This window comes from Caretta caretta, chromosome 2 (assembly GCF_965140235.1).
Source record: "Caretta caretta isolate rCarCar2 chromosome 2, rCarCar1.hap1, whole genome shotgun sequence".
NCBI classification, from domain to species: domain Eukaryota; kingdom Metazoa; phylum Chordata; order Testudines; family Cheloniidae; genus Caretta; species Caretta caretta.
Window position 1 is genome coordinate 222,306,416 of NC_134207.1, and position 27,289 is coordinate 222,333,704.

The window sequence follows — 27,289 nt, forward strand, 5'->3', positions numbered from 1 at the left end:
CATCCCCGTGCCTCCCACAGTGTGCAGGAGGCTCGGAGGGGGAATGGGAGAAGCAAGGGCATGGCAGGCTCGGGGGAGGGGGTGGGAAGGGAGAGGGCCTGTGGCAGAGCCAGGGGTTGAGCAGTGAGCACCCACTGGCACACTGTAAAGTTGGCGCCTGTAGCTCCAGCCCCAGAGTCGGTGCCTGTACAAGGAACTGCATTTCAACCTCTGAAGACCTGCATGCAGCTCTGGAGCCACAGGTTGGCCACCCCTGGTTTTGATGGTAGCGAAGTGAAAAATGTTGTTTACCTTACAGGCCTTTAACACTGGGTTTCATATTTCAAGAGAGATGCAGGTATCTGACATAAACATTCCCTATCTGGCCACTATTTCAATTTTTGGCCTGTAGCAGCTGCTTACTTTTGCTGAAAGTCCTTGATCAATTTCTTTGCTTTGTTATATTTCTTCTCCAAAGCCTGATACTGGCTTTGAGTCTCTTTGAGGTGTTCATTCACAGTGTGACACAGGGTTTGGGCCTCAATCCAGTAGCTCTCTAGTTTCATCATCCTTTCCTTATTCTCCTCAATGTTCTGTTGCAGCTGGGTCTTCTCCAGTTCCCATCTCACTTTCTCATTCTCTGCAGCCTGTAGCTGGACACAGCAAATACAGTGGCTTGAGAGTAAATAGCTGCATTAAAAATCAGTAATTCAAGATGCTTTGAAATACTGAGAGGCGTGAATAGCAGTCTCTTAATGATTATAAAGGCTGTGCATTACTAATGCAAAGAGCATTCCTGTACAATGAGAAAAGGAGTACTTGTGGCACCTTAGAGACTAACAAATTTATTTGAGCATAAGCTTTCGTGAGCTACAGCTCACTTCATCGGATGCCTCCTCCGGACCTCCTCCGGATGCCGATGAAGTGAGCTGTAGCTCACGAAAGCTTATGCTCAAATAAATTGGTTAGTCTCTAAAGTGCCACAAGTACTCCTTTTCTTTTTGCGAATACAGACTAACACGGCTGCTACTCTGAAACCTGTACAATGAGAAATTCTAATACATGTTTGACACAGAAGAATAAATAAACTTAAATTAATTTGAGTCTTTTGCATCTGGCATCCATTGCAGCTTCTATGCTCCCGTTGAATGTAGTAGCATTTTAAGACTTCCAGCTTTCTAATGTTGGTGCATTCTGGTGGTGTGCCTGGGACATAGTGGGGCACTGGGAGTGTATTTTACCTCATGTATCTGAAGCAGGTATGTTAGAAAGCACTATGGACTAAGAAACTCAAGATTTTTTATTATTAGAATTACAAATTGTAACTTCCATATTTGATTTTACCACAAAGCTATTTAGAAAACAATGGAGGAAAAGCTAATTATGTCTTATCTAGCTAACTGCCTTCTTTTTGAAATCAGAAACTCTTTTGAACTTGAAATTTATTGCACCACTTTTCATGCAATGATAATTTCTTAGTCATAATCTGCGTAATTTAGAAAGTTAAAAAGGCAGATTCGTATCTTAATACATTGAGAGAAGTATTAGTAGAGCTAATATTAAATTTTAATTTGGAAGGTTTTTTTAATTAAACAAGTTTTAAACCCAATATTTCAACTAATTTTTAAAGCAGTTATAAGAATAGGAAAAATCTGGTTCTAGTTTATAAATCTTAAACTTGGTTTATTTTTTAAATTATCAAAGAGATGATACTGATAGAGAAAGTCCATTATATTTATTGGGGTCTGTCTTGCAAGGGGCTGAACACTCTGTCCATGATCCAGCCAAGCACTTAAGCACCTGATTAACTTTAAGGCTAAGCACAGTGGTGATCCCACTGAGTGAAATCTTAGACCCATTGAAGTGAATGGGAGTCTTTCCATTGGTCCCACAGACAGGATTTTACCCAATAAATTCAGAGTAGTTAATCCTTTTGTATCAATGGAAGAAAAGTGCTAGGTAAAATCTAGATATTATTTATTATTATTAAAACTAACTGCAGGCTTAAGTGCTTGGCTGGATCAGGGCCAGATTTCTCAGCACCTTGCAGATTAAAGTCCATACAATTTACAAAAAGCAAATAATGTTTTATGCACTGCCTATTTACTTATCAACAGCAGTTAACTTGTACTGGCAAATCTGTGAAGATATCATAAACAATGCACACAACAAACAGAGTAACCTGTAGACTGAACCTATTGTTTTACTGGCAGTTTAACAAAAACCAGCCCTGGCTCTACTAAAAAGTAAGGGACAAATGTGTGGCAAAGAAAAAGACAATGACTCCAATCCTGCCACTGGTTCTGCAGAGATGAATGCCTACGTCCAGGATGTATTACAGGGAAGTCAATGGGGCTGTGCATGGGCACAAAGGTGTACCCATGTAGGTGCAATTGCTGGATCAGAGTCTAAACTGGAAGGACAGAAAGAAATGTCTGGCTTCCTAAAATGAAAGAACAATGAGAGTTCACATAAAATAAAATTACAATTGCCTTTTAACAGTAATCTTAGCTGATCTATTTGATAAACACTAAGCTAATTATATGATGGGTGTGGATGTTTGTAAGAAAAAAATCAGCTGAATCCTTTTTCAATTTTAAAAATTGCTCTTTTGTCTTCCTTTTATTTTCTTCTGTAATGTATATAAAATGTTATTGTAAAACCTATTACTCAACCACTGAATCATTATCAAAAACTGAACTCCTCGTAAAGGTTACATTGGTATTAAAAGGCCAAACATAAGAAAATACATTTTCTGTATATTAATAAATTAAATCTAATTTCTAAGAGACAAGTGTGAGATAATTTCCTCCATCAAATCAATCAGCTTTTGCCTTTTATAACACATTTTAAACTGTATGCAGTAGTTTCTCTTGTATGCAAAAAGCAAATATTGTATCCAAATAAATTAATAGTTAAAGGAAAGGAAAATGCCAAAAGTCATAGGGGGAGAATAAAATAGTTAGTCTTCAGATCTCCACTGATCAGAAAACTATTAAGAAGGCTACAATTATTGAATATAAATATGATTTATGGAATTGTTAAAGAAAATGAATTAGTACAGTATAAAGCTAAAAATCTGTCTTTTAGTCATGTTATCCTTCAAAATGCACATTTAATGAAAACTAGATATTTTAGCAATTTCTCAATAGCTATGCTTTAGATTTTACTGAAACGTCTACTGGAAGACTTACACCCAAATAAGCTTAATTTGAGTTTCATTTTAATTAGTCTTTCTTAGTAAGAACTTTGGTTTACATACAGATATGTGTCTTCCATCAGATAAAAGGGAAAAAAATCAGCATGAATTAACTATGTATTGATCCTTACCTTTGTCTTCAGCTTTTGGATCTCAGCCTCTGTAACTGCATGCTTGATTTGCAACTAAAATTAAAAGCACAAAATAAACACGTGAACTAAGAGATTGAGTGCTCCAATATTTTTAAAGCTTGTGCTGCCAGTTGAATACCTTATTACACAGCAGAAGGCCTAGAGAAGTGCTGCAGTGCAGTACATTGTAAATTAAAATGTCTAGCTTGCAAAATGACTCAGTCTGTGCAACCTAATTAAAGACAGCGTTCTGCCTAACCACTCATAATTTCAGATTAGGACACCCAATCTGTCTGGCAAAAAGAAACATCTTGCACTTAAAAAAAAGAAAGAAAGAAAGAAAAAGAAAGAGAGATGAAGATAGCTTTTATCTTGCTTGGTTTTGCTCTCCTCTGATTTGAATGTGAAAATATCCCAGTGCACGCTGGAGTTCATAGAAAGTCCCATTGATTGGATTAAGCAGGCATGTCACAGAAAGCAAATACAGAAACAGATGATTTAATAGCTCCAAATGATAGAGAAGCTTGCAGGGAGGATTCCACACATACAGGTATCACATGCAAGGGAGAGGAAAAAGTGGCGATCTTCTCATAGGTCTTGTCTCCATTGCAACAGTTAGCTTGAGTTACTCCACTTGACCTAGACTAATTTGAGTGAGGGCAGCCACACTGCAATACAACACTCGAGCTACACAAAGTGATTGGATTAGCATCTGATGAGCAGTGCTAATCTGAGCTATAGCCTGTAGCTGAGTTCACACTGCATTACTAGCTTGAGCATCAGCAGCACTCGAGCATCAACCTATACTTGATGGAGCATCTAGCTTTAGTTTAAAATGCCACTTAACTCAAACTAGAGATTTCTGTGTTTGGAGTCAGGTTAGGGTCAAAACTTGAGTTATAGTTCAAGAGAACAGTGCAATGAAGACAAGCGCTCAGTCTATAGTTTATGCACATTGCAGTTTCACTGGATCATCTGTGACTGTGGGAGTCCCGTGGAGAGGGATTATTTATTTTAATATATATATTTACATTTTCAAAAGACTGCCTATATTTATCCAAATGCAACTTTACCCTAAGGTATCTTAACCTTTATTATTAGGGTCCTAGCAAATTCACAGCAATGAAAAACGTGTCATGGACAGTGAAATCTGTTTTCTCCCCATGACATCTGGTCTTTTGTGTGCTTTTACCCTATACTATATGGATTTCATGGGGAGACAAGTGTTTCTCAAACTGGGGGTCCTGACCCAAAAGGGAGTTGTGGGGGGGGGAGGTCACAAGGTTGTTGCAGGGGGTCACAAGGTTATTTATTGCCACCCTTACCTCTGCACTGCCTTCAGAGCTGGGAGGCCAGAGAGCAGCAGCTGTTGACCAGGTGCCCAGCTCTGAAGGCAGCGCTCTGCCAGCAGCAGCGCAGAAATAAGGGTGGCAATACCATACCCTGCCATTCTTTGATTTGCGTTGCTGCTGGCGGCGGCGCTGCCTTCAGAGTTGAGCTCCCGGCCAGCAGCTGCCACTCTCCAGCTGCCCAGCTCTGAAGGCAGCGCCGCCGCCAGCAGCAGCACAGAAGTACGGGTAGCAGCATTACAACACTCCCCAACCCCCAAAGTCCTTTTTGGGTCAGGACCTCAACAATTACAACACGGCAAAATGTCAGATTTAAATGCCTGACATCATGAAATTTACAATTTTTAAAATCCTATGACCGTGAAATTGACTAAAATGGACCGTGAATGTGTTAGGGCCTATTTATTATAGATTATGAAGGCTGAATGGCAGTTACTTCATAGTTAAGGTTGGGGTATAGTTTGTACTTAAAGCAGCCAGCCTCTTTCTTTTGTATGAAAAACAGAGTGTCTCTGCTCCAAATGTGCAATGCATAATCTCTGCATAATGCTTATATTTGCTGAGGATTTTCAAGTAAATTTTGTTAATTAATTTCCAAATCTAATCAAATCAAAACAAGGTTCAAAAGTTTGTATATAATGAGAGTTTGTACATATATCTAGGGTTATGTAATTATGTTATTAACAAAAAATTATGTTATTCAACACAACTGAAACCTTATGTTATTCAACACAACTGAAACCATGCTTAGCCATTGGACAACATGATTTACATTAGCCACTTCCATTTTCTAACAGGGTATGCAGGAGCCTTTTGGACCCATTCAGGAGAGGCACAAAACCTTTCTGTCACATGCAGTAATGCTCCCTGCAGCTGAAAATGGGGATTAACACAGAGTATGGGCACTGAGTTTTCCTAGCCCCAGGCCATTTGTGCTATGGAGAAGATTAACTCTGGCAAAAGGAATGACTGCTCTCTTGGAGACCAGGATGTCTATAAAACAGGTCAGTCAGTTCAGGGCCAGAGCTCTTGAGCTGGCTGAATACATTTCAAAGTTAGGATCTGTGGCAAAAGCAACAGCTACGATGATCAATACCAGCATCTTTGCGAAAGTGCCCAGCTGGCTCAGGGGTTCCACTTTCACAACAAGGCACTGGCATGAAGATACTTTGCTTCATAAAAATAATAGCTACTACTTTGTTACAAGTATAACTCTATAAATGCTGCCAGACTATAAATCCCCACTCCCATCCCCCGCATTAAGCTCTAGCTTTGGCACATTACTAGGGACAAGTGACAATAGTGTTGGTGTGACTGTCCAGAACTGAGCAGAAAGAATAGTAGAAAGCAAATATGGTCTGTATGTGGGGGTGATGACGGTGGTGGTGAGCTTGGTGAAGCAGATGCTGGAAGGAAGACTTCTCTACTGGGGCAGAGATGAAGTTGTGGTATATATGGATGTTGTGCTATTGGTCAGGTGTGTGTGTCTCTGATGCAAGAGTAAAGGTATGTACAGTTAGGTGCCTTATTTTTCATTTCCTTATTTTGTGCTAAGTATGTTATTTATAGATCAACTTTAACTGACACACAATGTACTGTTTTTGCATATTACTATCGATACTTCCTCCAACAAGAATTCCTCCTTTTTCAAGGCTAGGAGAGGAAAGTTTATGGGCCAGATCCTTGGATGGTATAAATCAGGATACCAGCTATGCAGATTTACACCAGCTGAGTATCTGGATCTATAATTTAAAAAGAGTTTCCCATTATTTGGTGACTCAAAACTTTTCCACACAATTAGATGACTCAACTGTATTTTATAATTAAAAAGAAAGAAAAAATATCTAAGGGAAGCTCTCCTGAGGGCTAAATGCTTATCCAATTGAGTTACAAAAAGCCAATAAAGATGACTCTAAATTATATGCTGTCACCTGCCATTCCTGACCAGGTAAGACTAGCATAGAGATAAGGATTTCTCTGCATGCACATTGGCCCCAGTTCTGCAATCAATGGAAGTTTCATGCACAGAAGATTGCAGGATTGGGCCTAGAATGTAGAAGGAGGAAGCTGAGCTCTTGCCAATAGTACAGCTCTTTAATGTTCTTGCATATTCCGTTTCCAATCTATGGCTTTGGGGCACTGAGGAAGACGACATCCTGAGAAAGAGAGGGTGAGTGCAGGTGGCAAAGAGAATGCTTTTGTGCGTATAGATATTTTTAATATATCTTTTCTTTCATACAATTACAAAGATTGGGAATGAGTCAGATAAAACAGAAACAAGTGCCTTCCTAGCTCCAATAGGAACATATAACTTAGGTTAGTGGTTCACTTAATTCACTTCACCTGCGTAAAAGCCAAGTAGTAAAATGTTATATGGGTGAGATGTGGGGAGATGGGCCAGGGAGACAAACTCTGTTAACTCTAGAGTGGGGTGCACAACTGTCGTGCAGCTTTCGATGGCTGGACCAGCAGTCACAGCTGCTCCTTCACACTGGCACCAGTCCCCACATGGTGCTTAACCAGTGATCCTCACTGCCACAGTACCTCCAAAGAGCTTAAGTGGGCCTTCCACCCTTCGATCACTAGATGTTGGAACTATATCAGGAAAGGAGGAATTTTTGGACTCTTCCTTCTCTGTCCAGATAGGAGTGGAGGATTTGCAAGGAAGATGTTATGTTTAGTATCTACAAGATGCATCCATAATGTGTCAGACTTCTGAACTCCTTCACACCTGGGTCCCTGCACTGCAAGGCCTGGATCAGGCTGGTAACTGTGAGTGGCTAGAAGAACTATTTCTCCTACGGGTGGAAGAAGAACAGGAAAAATTAGAAGAGAGCCACCTCAAAAATATGGTGTTTGTGCAAACACCAAACCTTTACTTAAATCTGCTATCTCACTGCCTTGCGGTAAGATGAGATGAAGGGGAGGATGGCTGTATTAGACTACGTCCTTTCCAGAGGTAATGATGCAATGGAAAGTTCATGATTTGATGCCGTGGACCATCTGCTTGCAGCCCCTCTCCATCCCTCCTATAAAAGGTCACAAGCAAACAAACTATATTTAGACTATTATTAAAGAGACTTATATCAAATAAACAAACCCAAAGCTGATGCATAAATTACAATCTGCTCAGGTACAGATGGTTTTATCTGTTATTTTTATGCTTTCTCTTATTAAGTAAAAAATGAATACTGATCATTCAGTCAGATCATTGAATCAGCACATGGTACAGCAGATCCCACTGAGGTAGAAACAGAAGCAGAGACTTTTCTCACAAACATACCAGCGTGTAGACTGGACATTTGGAATGTTTTTGTTTGGACAAAAGGAATTATGTTTTGCAATACAGAGAGCAAATATATGTTTCTCTTTGACTGAAGGTAGAGGTGTAATGGACCTTTTAGTATATTTGTGTTTTAGCACTAAATTAGGTGCTAGGTAAATGGTTTGGCAAGCAAATCTGGATCTTAGATATATCATATGCATGTTCCTTGGGGGGAACAGGTCGTGTATGTTTCTTTCTATGTTTTACACAATGCCATGTACATTCTTGGCACACAAACATTATTTCAGATTTTTATATATAGCACCATAAGTTTTTCTAGTGCTATACAGGATCATTGTTAACAATGATACTTACTTTATGTAAAGTATTTCATCCTCAAAAGTGCTTTACAAATATTAACTAATTTATCCTCTTGACAATGTAAATAGTACTGCCAATATTTTATCAAGAGAAAAAAGGGTTTAAAGTGGTTTGTCTAAGACCACAAAGAGTCTGTTTGCAGATCCAGTGTTACATTTTTGTATTGCAATAGGAAAGAAACTACCTAAAAAAGTCTCTTTTCAAGTTCATTCAAAGTTCAAAGCGTGCTTGGCTGTGTAATTATGTTTTATTTTTGCCTACAAATATGCGTAGGTTACATTAAAAAAATCCAAGAAAATATATGTATGTATTCCAATTTCCTTACTAAAAGAAAATTGTGTGACAAAAGTATAAGGTTCCTAAATAAGAGACATGTCAAACTTATTTGAGCATATTTTTCATCTGCAACAGTTGAATTCAATTCAACTTACTAGGTCACACTGTTATGTTTGAAGATGATGTCCAATCCACTATTATTCAATACTGTCATATAGCTCCATGATAAGAAGAAGAAAGAATAGCTCCTCTCTAACTACAACCCCAGCAAACATCAGCGTGGGTATGAATAGCACCAGTAGCACATCTAATGTTGAACGAATTCAGGGCAAATGCCATTAAAAACACGAACTAACTCTAAGTCAACAAAACTTAGCTATATCCTGTTAAACGCAGACAGTGAACAAACAACAAGGCTGTGTTCATATTTTGCTTATAACTATGTTGGTTAGCAATCAAAGATTCAGCTGTAATATAAGTAGGACTTATGTGGTTACAATTTCCTTCTCAAGCTCTCTTAGAGCCACCTGGATTTGCAGCTTCCCAACTCCCTGATTCTGATATCATCTACGCTGGGACTTTGAGTTAAGTAAACCAGTTCCATAAACAGTTTAAAGCCAGCTTGGGCATATTCAAACACAGTGTAGCCCAGTCCACACTGGCTGGCCTAACCGTTTAACAGACTTAATGGGAACTATGTTCAAGCACAGATTTCAGGGTAATTCAATTAAAGGCCCACAGCTTGCCCACCACTGCTTTGCACTTTGGATAGCCTTTTATACAGAGAGAACAAAATGGATGTAAACATTACCAGATCAGAATGGAAGCATTTTATTAAGCACTGTGCACTCATTTCAAACAGTTATCAATGACTACACAAGATGCAAGGTAGTGGAGAATCAGGCCACCAGTGTGGACAGAATTCAACACAGCAGCTCACCATTGTCTATAGTCTGGGATTTTAAAACCGGGGTCTTGAAACCAGCCATCACGATGAGGAGAGTCAATGTCAAAATGTGCTGAAAAACTCCTTCCAGAGAGAAACACTTATGAACAATAAACACCTTAAGGCTGAAGAAGATACCAGCTGAGTGAGGAATGACACAGTGACTGGTTACCCTCTATGTCTAACTCCCAGTGCCAATCATATGTATTTATAGAAAATAAGAGAACTGGCTTTGGGAAGGCAGGGAAAACTGTTTCTTTTACATCTCCCCGCTGGCCCCAGGAGGGTGCTGCCGCTCACCTCCCCCATGAGGCTCCGGCTGCTCTCACCCCTTCCATCTTCACCCTATTTAAAAAAGAAAAATGGACTTTATTGTCACGGTTCTTGGCCCAATCGCTCCAGCCACGTGGGGAGCACTAATTGCAACCGCACATGTCTCACGTCCCCATTGACATCACACTTTGTGGAAGATGAGGCACAAACCATATCAAGAGCTCAGAACCTAAAGTTCAGTGGCACTAGAGCTGCTATGTCTGTCATGCTTTGTGAGTGATTCACTGACTGCAGCTAACATCGCTGACCCAAGCCAGACTTAGTACTAGCAGGCGCTCTGCGAGCCTCCTCCCCACCCAGCACCATCAAAGCACCTCAACCCCAACCTGCAATGTGCCTGCTTCTCCAAAAAAGGAGCCTTTCTTAAACCAACTGCCAGACGTGTCGCACTGCAGTACTCTTAAGAGTGATTTTGTGATGTGGGTAGAAGGAACTAAGAGAGTCCACTACATTCATTTTCACTGAAGTGTAGCCCATTTGTCTCTCAATGAACTCCAGATTCAAATCTTAAAGTAAACATTTGTTTAGAAAGACAATCGATCCGCCAGCAATGAATTAACTCGCAGCTTCTTCTCCTAGCTGAAAAATTGCAAATAAAGTGCTGAGACATAAAAGGATTTTTTGTTGAAAATTTATTAAACTGTAAATCGTTCTAATAAGGAGCAATATTGCTCCAACATTGGTGAGGCCTCATCTGGAGTACTGTGTCCAGTTTTGGGCCCCACACTTCAAGAAGGATGTGGATAAATTGGAGAGAGTCCAGCGAAGGGCAACAAAAATGATTAGGGGTCTGGAACACATGAGTTATGAGGAGAGGCTGAGGGAGCTGGGATTGTTTAGCCTGCAGAAGAGAAGAATGAGGGGGGATTTGATAGCTGCTTTCAACTACCTGAAAGGGGGTTCCAAAGAGGATGGCTCTAGACTGTTCTCAATGGTAGCAGATGACAGAACGAGGAGTAATGGTCTCAAGTTGCAGTGGGGGAGGTTTAGATTGGATATTAGGAAAAACTTTTTCACTAAGAGGGTGGTGAAACACTGGAATGCGTTACCTAGGGAGGTGGTAGAATCTCCTTCCTTAGAGGTTTTTAAGGTCAGGCTTGACAAAGCCCTGGCTGGGATGATTTAACTGGGAATTGGTCCTGCTTCGAGCAGGGGGTTGGACTAGATGACCTTCTGGGGTCCCTTCCAACCCTTATATTCTATGATTCTATGATTAATATTACCGATTCATGCTTTGCAGAGCCTTTGTCAACACAACAGATATCTGGCAACAAATTTTAAAAACAACTGAGAAAACGGGTCTCACTTATTTCAAGCATGACTGCTTGAGCCATTTAAAACTATTGACTATACAAATAAGATGGAAATCAATTCTGTTATTCGAAGAGAAATCCAAATAATTGAAGAATGAGATTACTAGAACCAGTTCTGTCTCAGAAATCTCACCCAGTTGTCCATCTTACCTCTTTGAATTTGTGAGCAAGCTTGGTGGTGTCCAGTTCGGTTGGGGAAAACATGTCATCATTCTCAGGAAGATCAAACACTTCAATGGCCATGTCACCTCCTGGAAGGACAGGTCCCATGTCTTCATCTTCTTCATCCGTAGCATATTCCCCTGTCTTAATATTATGGAGTTAAAATATTTCAGTTATCCTCTTATTAGACATGGCTTGTTTGCATTGTAATTAAAAAGTTAAATCTGTAACACCTGAACACTTCCATATGCTCACTGAGGTTAGTAAGCATGCACATACAGGGTTCTGCATGCGACAAAGGTTATATTCTCTCAGATCTGGCACAAGCAGTTAGGAATCTCAGTAGTAAAAATACAGCTCAATCATAATGTTTTAGTGCACTGGGTTACAGGAAAACAAAAACATAGGTACTGCAGCATTTTCAGAAAAAATCAGTCTGTCTTTATAAAGCTGTAGTTTAGTGGCTCTCCATCTTTTTAATAGCAAGACCCCTGCCCTCTTCCATTTAACAAAGGTTTAGCTGGGAACTGTTCTCATTTAGCAATATGGAAAGGACAGGGCTGTGCTGACCCCTGGCACTTGTTTATAAGACCACTGGAGATTGTGACCCTTAGGCTGAAAAGCCACAGTGAATTTGAATATCGGGTGGTTTATTCATTATGTCTGAATTCATATAAGCAGCATAAGATCTGCATGAAAAGATACTTTTCTGAAAACAAAAATCAATGGGGGTGAAAAGCTGGCCCACTGTAAACGGCCAAATTCCCATTGGCTTCAATGGGGACAGGATTTCACCCTGTATGAGCAACCTGATTTCACTGGTTTTGAACAAGAGTGGTGGGTGTTTCTTGGGTTGGTGAAATGTGGTTTGTGGAATGAGCACTCTCTTACAAGATGGAGAGAATGCTGAAAAACTATAAACAATCTTCAAACCATTTCTCAAAAATGGGAAATACAATCTAATGTTAATGAAGAAGAAAATGGCATATCATTATTGCAGAACACTCCCAGGAGTTCTAAACTAACATGTAATAAGGACAACTCCCTTTAAATTAGAGTCTTAATCTCAATCTTAATTGACATCATGTAAATGTTAATAATATCTGTGATGTGCTGTACTTACAGTTATGCTGTTATGACAGCTGGGATTGGCTGGTCAAAGAGCTAATCTAAAACTTCCTATACTCCAGTGGGTAACAAGGAGAGTGATGTGGGAGATGTTATGCTGACACTAGGGCATCCAGGTTTCCCCCACTCTGAAGGACTCTTCAGGCAGCCAATTAAAAAGGCATTCCAGCTGCTCTGCATTGCTAGACTGGAGGCCAGAATCAGGCCCTAAGAGTCAAGGTTCCCGAGTTCAATTACCATTTCTGTCACTGACTTGCTATGTAAACTTAGAAAAGTCATTTAACCTCTCACTGCACCACAGCTTCCCCAGTAAAAAAGGGAATAATAATACTTACCCACAGAAGTGTTATGAGGTTTAATTAACATCTGTAAAGTGCTCTCAGACCCTCAGATGAAAGTGCACAGCATTTCAATCACAAATCTATTCTCATCAAGCTCGAAGTAATTGCTAGTGCCATTTTTTATTAATACATTTTAAATATTGGGGGGAGATTTTCAAAGGCACAAACAGCATTTAAGCACCTAACTCTTATTGCCTTTCAATGGGACTCAGATACCTAACTGCCATTTGCACCTTTGCCAAGCAACCCCATTATTTAAACAGTGCTATACAGCATGTTAGGTGTTTTACACACAAGTATGAACAATATTATTGGCAATGAATATATAATAAATATCACCACTTTTCACCTATATAGCAAATCTCACAGGAAATTTTAAGATTTATTGAAAAAGAAACCTTATTTTCAATTTAAGATTACTATAGAGAAGAGTAAAAAAAATGAAAGTTGTAAAATAAAGAACTTGCTAGAATCCTTTCAGTAAAAAGAGGTATTAAAAGAACTTATGTCATCCCTCTGGTATGACCAATCCTCACATACTAGTGTGGATTAGTGAAATGTGAACATTATTCCTATGAGGTCTAATTCAATATACCCGTCTGTGCATCTGTAATAATGTTATACATAGTGTGTGTGTACACACACACACACACACACAGGTATACACACACACATACAATATATATATATTTTACATACTTAGTATATTCTATACATATACATATTTTATACGTATTCAGTGCTGAAACGGGATCTTCAGAACAGTTACATATTCCTTCAAATTATTTTATTTATTTATCCTTCTTTTACTGCTTTTAGTTTTGTATCCTTCACTAGAATATATTCTTAGAGCTCACGTGAGTACCACTGAATTTAAGGAGACTACTCACATAAGCAAAATTATTCATATTCATGTTTGCAGAATCAGGCAGATAGATAGAACAGAAACTTTATTTTCCACCAAATACTGGCCTTTTCCATGTAACAACACATTTATTGTTTTCCTGTTTCTAATGATGCTGGAAATTAGCATAGATTTATTGATTTACTTTCTTGTTAGTGCACCAGTGTTATCAGTGGAAACACCTGGCAAAGGAAACACATGGCACTTGCTCCAACTCCCAAGTCTCTGGGCAGGGCTCCAACAGAACTCTGGGACCAGTATTTGTTAGTGAAATTCTGTGGCAGATGCCAGTAAAGTGAGTTTAAACATTGTTTTGGTTAGGTCTTAATTTCAAACTTGCAATTTAAAAAATAGTATTTTTCATCTGTTGACTATAGGATGCTGAATTTAATTTTGTTTTTACATATACAGACAGATTGTGAAGGATAGTCTCAAATCAGATCATCAAATTTTAAAGGAGGTAAATTTTTGGGAGCCTAAAATACCAAAGTCTCTTAAACCTAAGAAAATGACTATCCTTAGAACTAAATATCAAAGGTACGGATTTTTTCTTCACTAGGTAGCCAGGTTGTCAATGTAGTCTGATGTGAACTTGGTTTTCATCGGGTGGGAAAATTTGTTTTGCTCTGGAGTCTTCAAATACGCAGGCACTGCATTGTATGTTAAGACACTATTTGAAAGGAAACTTTCTGTTTCTATTCATAATAAGCTAGATCACAAACAAATTCAATTCGTGCAATGTCAATTCTGCAGCTGTCGTTCTTGGCAGGTGCCACAACTGACAGCTCCCTCACCTGATGAACCTTCTAAGTTCACCAACTGGAAGTCTTCTCGTTGCCCCACAACTCCTCCCTTTAGGGATGCCCCTCCCAGTATCCCACACCTTCCAAAATGCTCCCCTCTACTAGCCATGATCCCCACAAACATTAGCTGGTGTTAACTGGAAACATCCCTCTCCCCTCCACAGACAGCACTGGCTGAGCCTATAATCTCTCCCTTCTGCCATATACCACATATTCCAAACCTTCCAGACATGGAGGTGTTAGGAGAAGAATAGAGAGCTGACAGGTAACAAGCCATGAGGAACACAGCACAACTGCCATTTTCACCGAGACGGACCATGTCTGGGGGGCATATTTCTGAAGACCTGTGATGGGCATGGCTAAATGGAGGCAGAGATGGGACCCTCAGCCAGTGAACCGAAGCCTTATCTATGCAGCAGCTCACACAGGTTTAGATAACGGGGCTTTTAAAAACTGATTTGCTAAACTGGCAAAAAGCCATGTGCAGACAGTCTTCATTTGGTTTAAGAGCGGCTTATACTAATTTAGCTTAAGTTGACTTACAGACCATTATTAAATAGAAAGAAGAGTGTTTTTAAACTCATTTAAGTTAAGTTGGGGCAACAGTTTATTGTAGACAGGCTGCAGAGTTTCGCCAGATGAGGGTGCTGTCAAAACTGACTTTCACCCCCTCTGAACAGATAGGTGTAAGGCAGCACTTATGTAGACACAAAGGAAAAATTTACATCAACTGAGGGTGGTTTGTGTGCACCCACACAATCATTTCTGCTTCAGCTGATGGAAAACAATTGTTTGAAGCAAAAACACCTCCGTCCTCTTGTACAGACAAGGCCATAGGCTGGTATTTGAACAAAGTATAGAACATGACAACGGCAGTGTAATATCATTCGTGACAATGGGCCTGTTCATGCCCTCTCTGAAATAAGTAGGAGTTTTGCTAACGACTTCAAAAGAGGCAGAATTATAATTAAGTAACTAAAGAATGCAAAAAATGTGTTTAAAAAAGTACAACATGGCAATTTAAGGGAACACCTGATGTATATGTCATGAACATACACTGACTGATTAATTAAGTCTGCTGCCTGTTATGTCACATAAAACTATTATTAGGTTGTTCAGACCCTGTGTGAAGTTAATAAGCCATACATGAAAATTTAATTAGTGTAAAAGTAGCAGCAAAGCACAGACAAAAGTTATTTGCTTCAAAATAACAAACCTTTTTAAGGTAACAATTGTTATTGTTATTGTAGTTGCCTGAGGCTCCTTGAAATTCTCTCTCAGTTTTCTAAAATAGTTGACAACAAAAAATAAAAAAAGAATTCTTCTGTACGGTACCCAAATGAGAAATTATATTATGCACTCTGACAGCAAAAGTTCAGTTCATACTGTCTTCATGATGGCTGAAATTCTCCCCTATACGATTAGGTCAGCGAAAGGCCTATTCAACACTTAAGTTTTAGGGTAAACCAGGCACTTAAGTGGTATATCGGCCTTTTGTTAGCTCTCTATATCAGGGTGGATTTCATTTGATATTATTCAATCAATTTTGCTGTACACTGCAGCAGATAATACCATAAAATGATCTTTAAAAATGTGAATAGTAACTATTGTATTTTTCCATCTTAAATGGAAAACATATTAATTCATATAGCTTAATAGTAATAATAAATAGAGTGGCCCTGACTCTCTTCTCATGTATACTGGGGGAAATCGGGACTAATTGTCCAATGAGCATAATTAAGATCACACTCGGGCTTAATCTTTTGTTTATCTACAAGTCTCAAATAGTGATGAAATGATACTTAATGGACTATGGACATAGTTTAATGCTACCTCTTCAACAATTTTTTCTGACAGCTTGCACTCAGCTCACCACGTGAAAGACACTTGAAGTATACTGGAGTGGTGTCAACTACCACTTTCACAACAACATTTCTAGTTACTACAATTGGAAACACTGGATTTGCTTAACAATTTGCCCCCATTTAAAAACAATCTTTCGGTATTTGGATATTAATGCAAATAACATAATATTTTGCTTCTTCATGTAACTCATGTCATTTTCTAAACTGGTTCTCACGTTACTTTGAACACTGATAAAATAAGGATAAAAACTGAAAACCTATTCAGACCATTGATGTAATTAAAAAAACTAATGATATTTTACTCAGCTGTCAGCAACCCCTCTCCTGGGACCTTACCATCCCCTTCTTCGAATGAGGGGGAACGTAGGCTGTAAAGGAGGGGGGGTTGGGCCCCTGCCGTGCCAGTCATAGGAACCCAAACCCCCTTTCCTCTCCTTTAAAAACACCTCCTTTAAATCCTTTACCAAACTATTTATCTGATCACAGTTCCATTCCCCCCAGAGCACTGCACCGGATATCCATCCCACACTTACATAATGAGTTGCAGCATCATAGCCTAACTACCATTCCATGCTCGCCCCAACTAAGCTCCCTGCCCCGCTTTCCCCCGAATCCACTGTAGAGAAAACAAAAAAAACCTCACTCTGCCTTGGCCAATCTGGCAATGAGGGAAAAATTCCTCCCTAGTCCCCCCGATCCAGGAAGGAGTGGCTAGCGCAATGCCCACAGCAGATCCTGATATTTCACCACTTTCAAGGGTAAGAGGGTCTGCTGCCCCGCTTGGTCATGGTGAAAGAAGGCTTTTCCCCTATATAATCTCCCCACTCTTCCAGTTACCTGGGAGATGAGTTAGTGTCCCCTTGACGACCGACTCTGCATTTGCAGCAACGTCCGTGCCTCTCCATCCTTAAAGAGGTGTATCCCTTTGCCTGGTGAGCCAGACAACCCCCCCCCAACACACACACACCCCGCTTAAGGTGCAGTGCGGTGATTGTCTTCAATGGTTTATGACAAAATGCAACAGGTGGAATGACTAAAACAGGTTTGGAAGGATTAGATTATTATCAGTAAATATCAGTAAACGGCGATTTCACCGCACACACGTAAACCGATGACGAAATATTTCCATTGATAGTAACAGAAATCTACAGACAGGCAAAGTAAGAAAACTGTTGCTTGAAAGCTTATTAGAACTTGATTTCAGCGCTATCTATTTTGTATACCTTGACTTGTGATGTTGACAATTTGTGTTTAAACGGTTATAAAGATTTAACGTTTTGAATCTTGTCTACAGTCATTAAATAATTATTGTCTGATCCCCTCAATTTCTCACAACGGTGAAAATTTAAATCTATAAAAATCTATAAAAAATAAAAAAATGCTTAAAACCTATAATTTTGCATATGTATGAAAATTTAAATAGATTAAAAATAGAAAAAATGCTTAAAAATAAACATAAATATTATCCATTGAAATTATAAAATAATAAAAACCAAATTCTGCCAAGCCTAAATAAAACAAAAGAGAGGAGGGAAAGGACAATGACAAAATAACAGTGAGATGAGGCAATTTTGCAGTAGGTCCCACCTGAAAGAAGGCACCTCCAACAACACAGTACTTTCTAACACCATTCTTGGGGCATTAGGTCAGAATTGACTCAAAGGAAACAGTGTCACCAGCTGAATCACCAACACCAACTGTGACCCAGGGATCTCTTGGTGACAACTGGTAGAGGGCACTGAGGTATTTAGGGTTATAATGGATCCCCCGCGTCTGGTATCTATGTACTAGCTGGTATCTAGTTCACCAAACAGTCGTATAAGATCTCTACTGAAAGCCTGTGTCACACTGGTCCTCATAATCACTGTTAAATGTATGCACAGGTAATATAAGGAGTTATGTATATATACTGAAAATGATGTTCTTAAGGTCTGTGACTTGGGGCTGGTCACCAAAAGGTGAGAAACAGATTTTTATCATAGAATCATAGACTGGAAGGGACCTCAGCAGGTCATTTAGTTCAGTCCCCTGCACTCAAGGCAGGACTACATAATAACTAGACCATTCCTGACAGGTGTTTGTCTAACCTGTTCTTAAAAAAATCCAATGATGGAGATTCCACGACCTCCCTGGGCAATTTGTTCCAGTGCTTAATCACACTGACAGTTAGGATGTTTTTCCTAAGATCCAATCTAAGCCTCCCTTGCTGCAATTTAAGCCCATTGCTTTTTGTCTTACCATCAGAGGCAGGGAGAGAGGCATTTTAAAGGGTTAGGGAGAAATTAAGGGGATTGTATGGCTAAAGCCTGTTGGTGTCAGAACGAGTATATGTGTACGTTGTGGGTGTTGGGAGATGTAAATATGAGGATGCTGAACATGCACTTCAGTAAAGGCTGTACATGATGTGGGTTAATCTGCATTCTAACTCGTGGGGGTCCATCAGATACCCAAAAAGAAAAAAATAGATTAGATGGAAGTTTCAAAACAACACTTCTTACTAGTTCATTTAATGGAGGCTGAGGATGATAAAGGACAATTGCCCTCATGCATCTCTCTTCAGAAACCCCCAAAATTAATTACTGGAAGATAAAAAATAATCATTTTCCCAGAGAGAGAATAATGCTGCAGTGTATTAGCAAACCAACCTCCTTTCCTTAATATAGACACAGCAGACACCGCCACAAAAGAGCAATGCTTACAGAAGTGTCAATCAACTTGATGTTCACTCTCCTCGAACAAAAGGATTATTTTAAATACATGCTGAAAAACTTAGTGTGACTTTGTTCCTGAAAAAGGACACATGCTAAAATTAGTAAATAAACACTTAGAGTTGGTGGAGAGAGAGAGACAGCAGATCCAAGTGTCTCTTTGTCTAGAAAATCTAGACCAGATCTGGCCCTGCACTACTAAGCTGTGCTAATGGGAGCAGAGGATTTAGGAATCTTGTCCTATGCAACAGCAGGACAAGATTCCTACCAGGCATTCATGAGATTCATAGTCATATACACCAGCTGGCTAGTGCATCACTGCCCCAAGTTGAAGCAGTCTTAAAGATCTATATTGATTAAAAAACATATGCACTTCAGTGGGGGCATTGTTACATTTTTGAGCACCATAGGAATATATGTATTAGTAAAAACAGGTGTATGTTTTTACAGGCATGGTACAATAGATTTAGCTTTCATATGAGATTGTTTCCACTCACCATTATCTCAGAGCATGTTAGAAAGAATGAACTGGAAATCAAAAAGGGAACATTATAAAGTAATGAATAGGAGGAATGCTAACAAGTATATTACCTCATCATCATCTGCATCATATTGTGCATAATGCTGTTCCAGGAGCTCTCTCTGGCGACGCTCTTGTTCTAGGGTCTGGCTAATCAGCTGAGCAACCTCACTTACTTGTCCTGGCTTTTCTCTTCCAATTACAAACCTGCATAAAACATTATTGAACAAGATTATTCTTCAGTCCTTTCTCAAGCTATGTTTGATTTTTGGTCAGAGCCAGGTGTACATTAACTGTGCAAAATATCTGATCTGGCTGTGACCATATGCAAACCCCACTATGTAGACTATCCTTGCCAGAGAAAAAACAATATACACCAGACATGGTGTGACCAGGTCACAAAATGACTGTGTTAAAAAAACACCACCACCACTAACAATGCTTGTGAAGTCTGGCTCCAAATTCCCCTTCCACAGTGTGTGAACCCCATGGATTTAGACCCAGAGCAGAGCAAATTTGTTACATACATCATCTACTCCGGAGGGAATTCTGCGCCTCTGCGCAATGCAGAATTTACACAGAAATTAATGTTCTGCACAGAATTTCCTTCCCCCCGGCCCCACAGAAATGGGCTGCAGAGCTGCTGGCCACCACTAAGGGCAACTGGACCCTGCAGAGCCTGGGTCCCCAGCTTGCAAATAGAAGACACTGCTGGGGGAAAGGAGAAGGGAGCTGGAGGGCTCCCACCAGCTACAGTTCCCAGCATATTCTAAAGGAAAGAGGCAGCATGCAGGAATCTCCACACAAGTCTGGGACCCAGCATCAGGCTGTTTCTCCCTCTGGATCCCTGGGCTCTGGGGAGTAGGGGATGTGAGAGAGTGGGCTGGGGGGCATCCAGCAGCTAAGCGTTGGGGAGGACAGAGGGTGCAAGTGTGTGTGCTGGGGTACGCCTCACAGCTGGGGAGCCCCTTAGCTGGGCTCTAGGGGATACGGGGTGCGAGTGTCTGGGCTGGGGAGCACCCTACAGCTGGACTCGGTGGGGGGGACGAGTGTCTGGGCTGGGGGGACCCTGCAGCTGGGTTCTGGAGGGGAGAGGGTGCCCTGCAGCTGGGCTCTGGAGAGGAGGGGTTGCGAATGTCTGAGCTGGGGGGGGGGGCCTGCAGCTGGGCTCTGGGGGAAGAGAGGGTGTGAGTGTCTGGGCTGGGGGAGCCCTGCAGCTGGGCTCTGGAGGGTAGGGGGTGCAGTGTTTGGGCTGGGGGACCCTGCAGCTGGGTTCTGGGAGGAGGTGGTGCAAGTGTTTGGGCTGGGGGGGGCGTGGCTAGCTCTGGAGGAGGAAGGGGTGTGAGTGTCTAGGCTGGAGGGCACAACACGGCTGGGCTCTGGGGGCGGAGAGGCAGAGAAACAGGAACTGGGTTGTTACAGGGGTTTCTTTAACTCTTTACTCCTGGGGGAATTTATTTTGTATCTGTATTGTTACAGACATACAGTAGAACCTCAGAGTTATGGACACCAGCGTTACGAACTGACCAGTCAGCCACACACCTCTTTTGGAACCGGAAGTATGCAATCAGGCAGCAGTAGAGACAAAAAAAAAAAAAGGAAATACAGTACTGTACTGTTAAACAAAAACTACTAAAAAACTACTCACTATCCTGCTGGTAATAGCTCATCCTGTGTGTGTGGTTTTTGGGAGGGGGGTGAGGGGGTGAGAGAACCTGGATTTGTGCAGGAAATGGCCCAACTTGATTATCATGCACATTGTGTAAAGAGTTGTCACTTTGGATGGGCTATCACCAGCAGGAGAGTGAATTTGTGTGGGGGGGTGGAGGGTGAGAAAACCTGGATTTGTGCTGGAAATGGCCCAACCTGATGATCACTTTAGATAAGCTATTACCAGCAGGACAGTGGGGTGGGAGGAGGTATTGTTTCATATTCTCTGTGTATATATAAAGTCTGCTGCAGTTTCCACGGTATGCATCCGATGAAGTGAGCTGTAGCTCACGAAAGCTCATGCTCAAATAAATTGGTTAGTCTCTAAGGTGCCACAAGTACTCCTTTTCTTTTTGCGAATACAGACTAACACGGCTATTACTCTGAAACCTGTATTAAGTCAATGTTCAGTTGTAAGCTTTTGAAATAACAACCATAATTTTTTGTTCAGATGAACATTTCAGAGTTATGAACAACCTCCATTCCCAAAGTGTTCTTAACTCTGAGGTTCTACTGTATGTCTGTAACAATACAGATACAAAATAAATCAGGTATTTTGAAATAAAATTACCAAAACCAAAAAATTGAAGCTGGCATTATTATATAGTGTTATTTTGACAAATAAAATATGAAGAATTTTAAAATATTGTGCACAGAATTTTTAATTATTGGCGCAGAATTCCTGAAGGAGTAATCATCACTTCCAATCCAATAACTCTAGCACATTTCCTCCCACAAGCCTGAAAAAAAACAATCACACGGTAGCAGCAGAGAGAGATTTCTGTGGGTTTATGGGGAGAGGAGTGTACTACAGATTCACTGTTCTATCCTCCCCGGCCTGCATTGCATTTCCTGCTTGTTATACACACGTTTGTGGCCCCTATCCCACCCCCACTAAATGTCTCTATGTTTTTGTCCAATCAGTTTGGCTTCTGATTTTAATCTTTTCCCATGGATGCATCTATAGGTGATACTAATGCTGTTTTCCTAATTCAAACTGCATTTAAGTTTTCCTGTTATTTCATGAAATTCTATCACTACACTATTCTCCCAAAATTTGTTATTGCTGCAGGTTCGAAACTTATTCTCTTGTTCAGGTTTCCCTTGCTTTGGTTGAAACCCACTGCTTTCAGGTCTAGTTTTTCAGCAATTACGTTTTAGGATCAGCTTTGGTTGTAACACAGATTTTTTCCAGTACATTGGATGTCCTATAATTAGATGCTCAGTGTATTACAGTAGTAAAGACAAATAATCACACTATAATACCAATGTTAGAAACAAGTGAGAGACACTTAGGAGTTTAAATTAATCAAAGTTAGAAGAGTACTTTCTCAACATGCTAGAAAGAGGATTAGCTGCTTACAGCTGAAAAACATTATGCAGATCTGTAAAGCAAAATCAGTCCACTGAGACATTCCAAATGATGATTTAGTTGTTTTCTAAACATTTGGGGCAAAAGATGAACATATATAAGACCCTGGAAAGTGCATTATATTCTATGTAAAAGGAAAAATTTGATCTGTATTAGATAGCACTGTGCATTCTTAAAAGTCATTTGGAATTTGGCATCTGTGTAACACAAGGTCCCATGAGCGGATAAACCCATTCCCTCTGCCAAGTAATCTGTCAGTCCAGGGTGGATAAAAAAAAATCAGTGATTTTAAAAAAACAACAGATTTTTTAATTTAAATTGGATTTTTGTATTTAAATTAAATATAGCATTATTTTTTAAAAAATAAACCTATTTAAAATTACTCTGAAATTGACAATCTATGTTAAGATCTAAACTTATTATTATCTATTAAATATATAAAATAATATTAAGCAGTATATATTTGATGCCCAATTTTAAAGGAAGTCAACCCACTGAACTGGTGGAAGTCACGGGCTAAGCACCTGGATTCAGGGTTTGTTGAAATGCTAAACCAGCTTTTGACAGCTGTAGCCTTTTCTGCAGGTGCAGAAAGAATATTTTCTTCATTTCAGTTTATTCAGCTAGCTCAGTTCAATGACTAGTCCAGCCAAAGTTCAGAGACCAATTGGGAGTTGAAAAAGCAGGAAAACTTGTTTTCCTCTTCCAATTTATGAATGCAAACTAAGTATGAGAGGGCAAGATCTGCAAGCTCTAAAATCTGGAAGGACATGATGATCAGAAACAATCAGTTCAATTCATTAACTACAAGTCATATTTCCTTTGTGTAAGTGCAAAACATGTTTTGAAAAAACTTGCCTTCTGGTATATCCAGTGTTTTTAATGTACTTTTATTTAATAACATTTTTACAAAATGTAAAATATGTTTTGTGCATTTTAATCAAATTTGAATTTTCATCCAAATAGACTTTGACAAAAATCACAAGTAAAAAATTAATCATCATCAAGTAAACGATGCATCAGTCACCCTTTTCTAATGCGTTAAAATGTAACTATTAAGAATCTGAACAAATATAAGTTAAGCTATATAACTGCTTAAATAAATAAGTACAGCACAGTGTATCGTCTGGGTTAGCTAAAAAAAGCACCAAATCTAATGAAAGGCTATATCAAGTTGCAAATCAATATGTTTCAGTTGTTACCAACTAATGAAAATCAACCTTTGTTTAGAAAATAATTAAAAAGTACAAATGCAATACACAATTAAAATTCACGATTTAAATCAAGGTTTCTTGCTTGTTGATTTAAATCATGCTTAAAATTGGTGATTTAAATCACTTTGATTTAAACCAATCTACCCATGAAGTCATAGATTAGCAGAAAGGAATACAATCTGGAGATATGCTGCACACCACAGAAGCAAAGTAGCCAAGGATGACTTCCAAAGGGGAAAGAAAGGTGACTAAAATGACCCTGTTTGAATGATAAGGCCAGGAGTCCAAGCTGGAGAACAAAACAAACCATTCACAAAGAACATAGTTAGCTTTCTAATGTCAACAGGAAACATAGGGAGAACCAGAATACAAATCAACATTTTAACCCTCATCAAACCAGTTCTCAAACTGGCACTCTGATCCTGCTGTCACTAAATCTGGCACTGTGACCCGACCATGACAGAGGGATAAAGCATCTCCTTGTGGCCTCTCTGGCCTATCCCTTCCACATAGTGACATAGCACCAAGCACAGCCCGGTCCTGTCTCTTCTGATCTATAGTTTTAGGGCCTACTCTTCCTCCAAACGAATAAAATGGCCAAACTCTTCAGCGGAAGCAGCACTGGGTCCTTAACATGGTTGTTGTAAGTAAAGATGGAGACCATCCACATTTGTCATGCACTGGACTGTCCTATGAAGCAACAAGTAAAGGGAGAATACAGCAAAAATTAATTCTGGTTTAAACTACCTTAAACAGGTTTTTATTAGATGGATATCACCAAGACATCTGAGATAGATATACATGTGATGGTAATACCCATATGATAAATTGTGGACCCATGTAATACACGGAATTTGTCAGGCACCTCACTGCCCTCTGCTCTGTAATTCCCTTCCTTTGGGATGTAAAACTCCATAACAACTTCACACAGCCATTATGTACATTGTCCGAAGGCCTGAGATGTACAATATGCAGTCTTGCACCAGCAATAGGTTTAAAATATGATATCTCATGACTTCTTGGGACTAAAAATGGGAGATTTTTTACCACTGAAAAGGGGAGAATTTTATGTTTCCAACCAGAAAGCTCTTGCTTCTAGACCAGGAAGGGTCCTGAAAAGGGTTGCCAACTTTCTAATCGCACAAAACCAAACACCGATGCCCTGCCCGCCCCTGCCCCTTCTCTAAGGTCCCACTCCGGCTCACTCCATCCCCCCCTTCCTCTTCCCCTCCCTCACTCACTTGCTCATTTTTACCGGGGTGGGACAGGGGGTTGCGGTACAAGAGGGGGTTAGGGCTCTGGCTGGGGGTACAGGCTCCGGGGTGGGGCCAGAAATGAGGAGTTCATGTGGGAGGGGGCTCCACGCTGGGGCAGGAGGTTGGGGTGCAGACTCTGGGGTGGTACCGGGGATGAGGGATTTGGGGTGCAGGAAGGGGCTCCGGGCTGGGGTGTGGAGCTGAGGGGTTAGTAATGTGAGCAGGGGCTCCGAGCTGAGGCGGGGTGTGGGAGGGGGTATGGACTCTGGGCTGGGGGTGCAGGTTCTCGGGTGGGGCCAGAAATGAGGGGTTCAGGGTGCAGAAGGGGGCTCCAGGCTGGGACACGGATGCAGTAAGAAGTGCGGGGTGTGGGCTCTGTAAGGGAGTTTGGGCATGGGAGGGGGCTCCAGGATGGGGCAGGGGATTGGGGTGTGGGAGGGGGTTCGGGCTTTAGGCAGCACTTATCTCAGGTGGCTCCCCGGAAGTGGCAACATGTCCCTCAGCTCCTAGGTGTCAGGGCGTCCAGGCTGGTCTGCGCAGTGTGCTCTGTCTCCACACACAAGTGCTGCCCCTGTAGCTCCCATCGGTGGGGACAACGCATGGAGCCTCCCTGGCCACCTCTGCACCTCGGAGCCAGAGGGAGATGTCACCACTTCCAGGAGCTGCATGGAGCCAGGTAGGGAGCTAGACAGCGCCACCAACCTGTCTTTTAATGGCCCAGTCAGCCATTCTGACCGGAGCTGCCAGGGTCCCTTTTTGACCGGGCGTTCTGGTCGAAAACCAGACACCTGGCAATCCTGGTCCTGAAATACTGGAGTTAAATGTCCTGACATTTTTATGGAAGTAGGCTATTTTAAGTTACTGTTAGAGGTTTTAAGATATAATATATTTTTCCTCTCCTTCCGAAGGCACTCATGGTTTATTGTTATATTATTTTCAGGCCTTGAAACAGACACCAAAATTAAGTCTGCTCAATGACACATAAAGGTCTTAGAGTGTATACATAAATATAACCCTCAAGCAATGACATCAAAGCATCTACCAGGTGTTTTCCAAAACAGAAATAGAGCAAGTACTCTACATTCCTACAATTTAAACAGGGGTTTAAGTGAGTTATCTACTGCCATACACACACAGAGGATATGACAGAAAATAAATATTTAGCAGTGTTAAATGTTTTTTTTTCTTGAAATGATATTGTAAATTTCCAAAATACATGTTCAGTTTTTAGTGACTACAGTTTTCAGAACACAAACTAAACTAAATAAGGATATTTTAGACCAGTTGCCTTATTACATTCCCAGTTTTAAAATATCTGCTTAAATGCAATAAAATAAAGACATTTCTATAACTGGCAAAGCAAACAAGGTCACAAAAAGAGAATAAATAACCACACTCTCTAATATACATGAAATAATGGTTTTGATGTATACAGCTTTAATTATCAATAAATGGGTCTATGGGAGAGAGAGTTTTTAAAACGTTTAATGAGATATTCAAACCTAGTCCAGTTCCAAATATGAAGATAGAAAATTTCATAACCAGAAATGTTTAAATATGAAAAGAGAGGCAGAAGGTTGTGAATCACTGCCCAGAAAATTAGTCATTGAAGCATAATGTACATACCTAAATAAAAGTGACTAATTATATTTTTTCCATCACTGGTTCACTAGAATTAGGCACATGTAGCTTAGATCTGGCAAGTCAGTCGTAAGAGTCAAAGATGTTATTAAATAGAAGAGAAATGTAAAATCTATGTGCCACAATATCTTTAAGAAGCTGTTTATACAGTAGCCCTGTTTCTGATAAATCAAATTTTAACCTTTTAAACTTCTTTGAGACTTCATGATCTTTACAATTCTCTCAATTATAAAAACAGCAATTATACATTATATTACTATAACATATATCATAAAACACAGCAGCAACATTACTACAGACCATTGCTATATACTAAACATCTGGGCCATTTTCAAATGTCGGTACTTTTGTTGTTGTAAATTGTTTCTGATATTCACAAAGAGCCATTGCAGCTGCCAAATGCATGGCATGAACGGACTTTGATATTAACAGTGACACATCATACTCAATGACTAGATGTGAAACACTCTCCTAAAAGGCGTTGTTAAAATAA

General features: G+C 40.1%; 1 protein-coding gene across 14 annotated transcripts in view; it reads right to left on the bottom strand.

The window, feature by feature from the left end:
• The window catches only part of PPP1R9A (protein phosphatase 1 regulatory subunit 9A), a 251,202-nt gene that overhangs the window by 44,842 nt on the left and 179,071 nt on the right, over positions 1 to 27,289 (bottom strand). For 7 of the 14 annotated variants that reach the window (XM_075125845.1, XM_048838168.2, XM_048838169.2 and 4 more), the window contains 6 exons: positions 19,675 to 19,810; positions 15,727 to 15,795; positions 11,323 to 11,478; positions 9,827 to 9,871; positions 3,310 to 3,363; positions 403 to 632 (listed from right to left, as the gene is read on the bottom strand). In XM_075125845.1, the coding sequence (XP_074981946.1) occupies positions 403 to 632; positions 3,310 to 3,363; positions 9,827 to 9,871; positions 11,323 to 11,478; positions 15,727 to 15,795; positions 19,675 to 19,810 (690 nt within the window). The remainder of the gene's footprint in view (positions 1 to 402; positions 633 to 3,309; positions 3,364 to 9,826; positions 9,872 to 11,322; positions 11,479 to 15,726; positions 15,796 to 19,674; positions 19,811 to 27,289) is intronic. The other 7 variants (XM_048838178.2, XM_048838173.2, XM_048838177.2 and 4 more) reach the window with 3 other exon arrangements.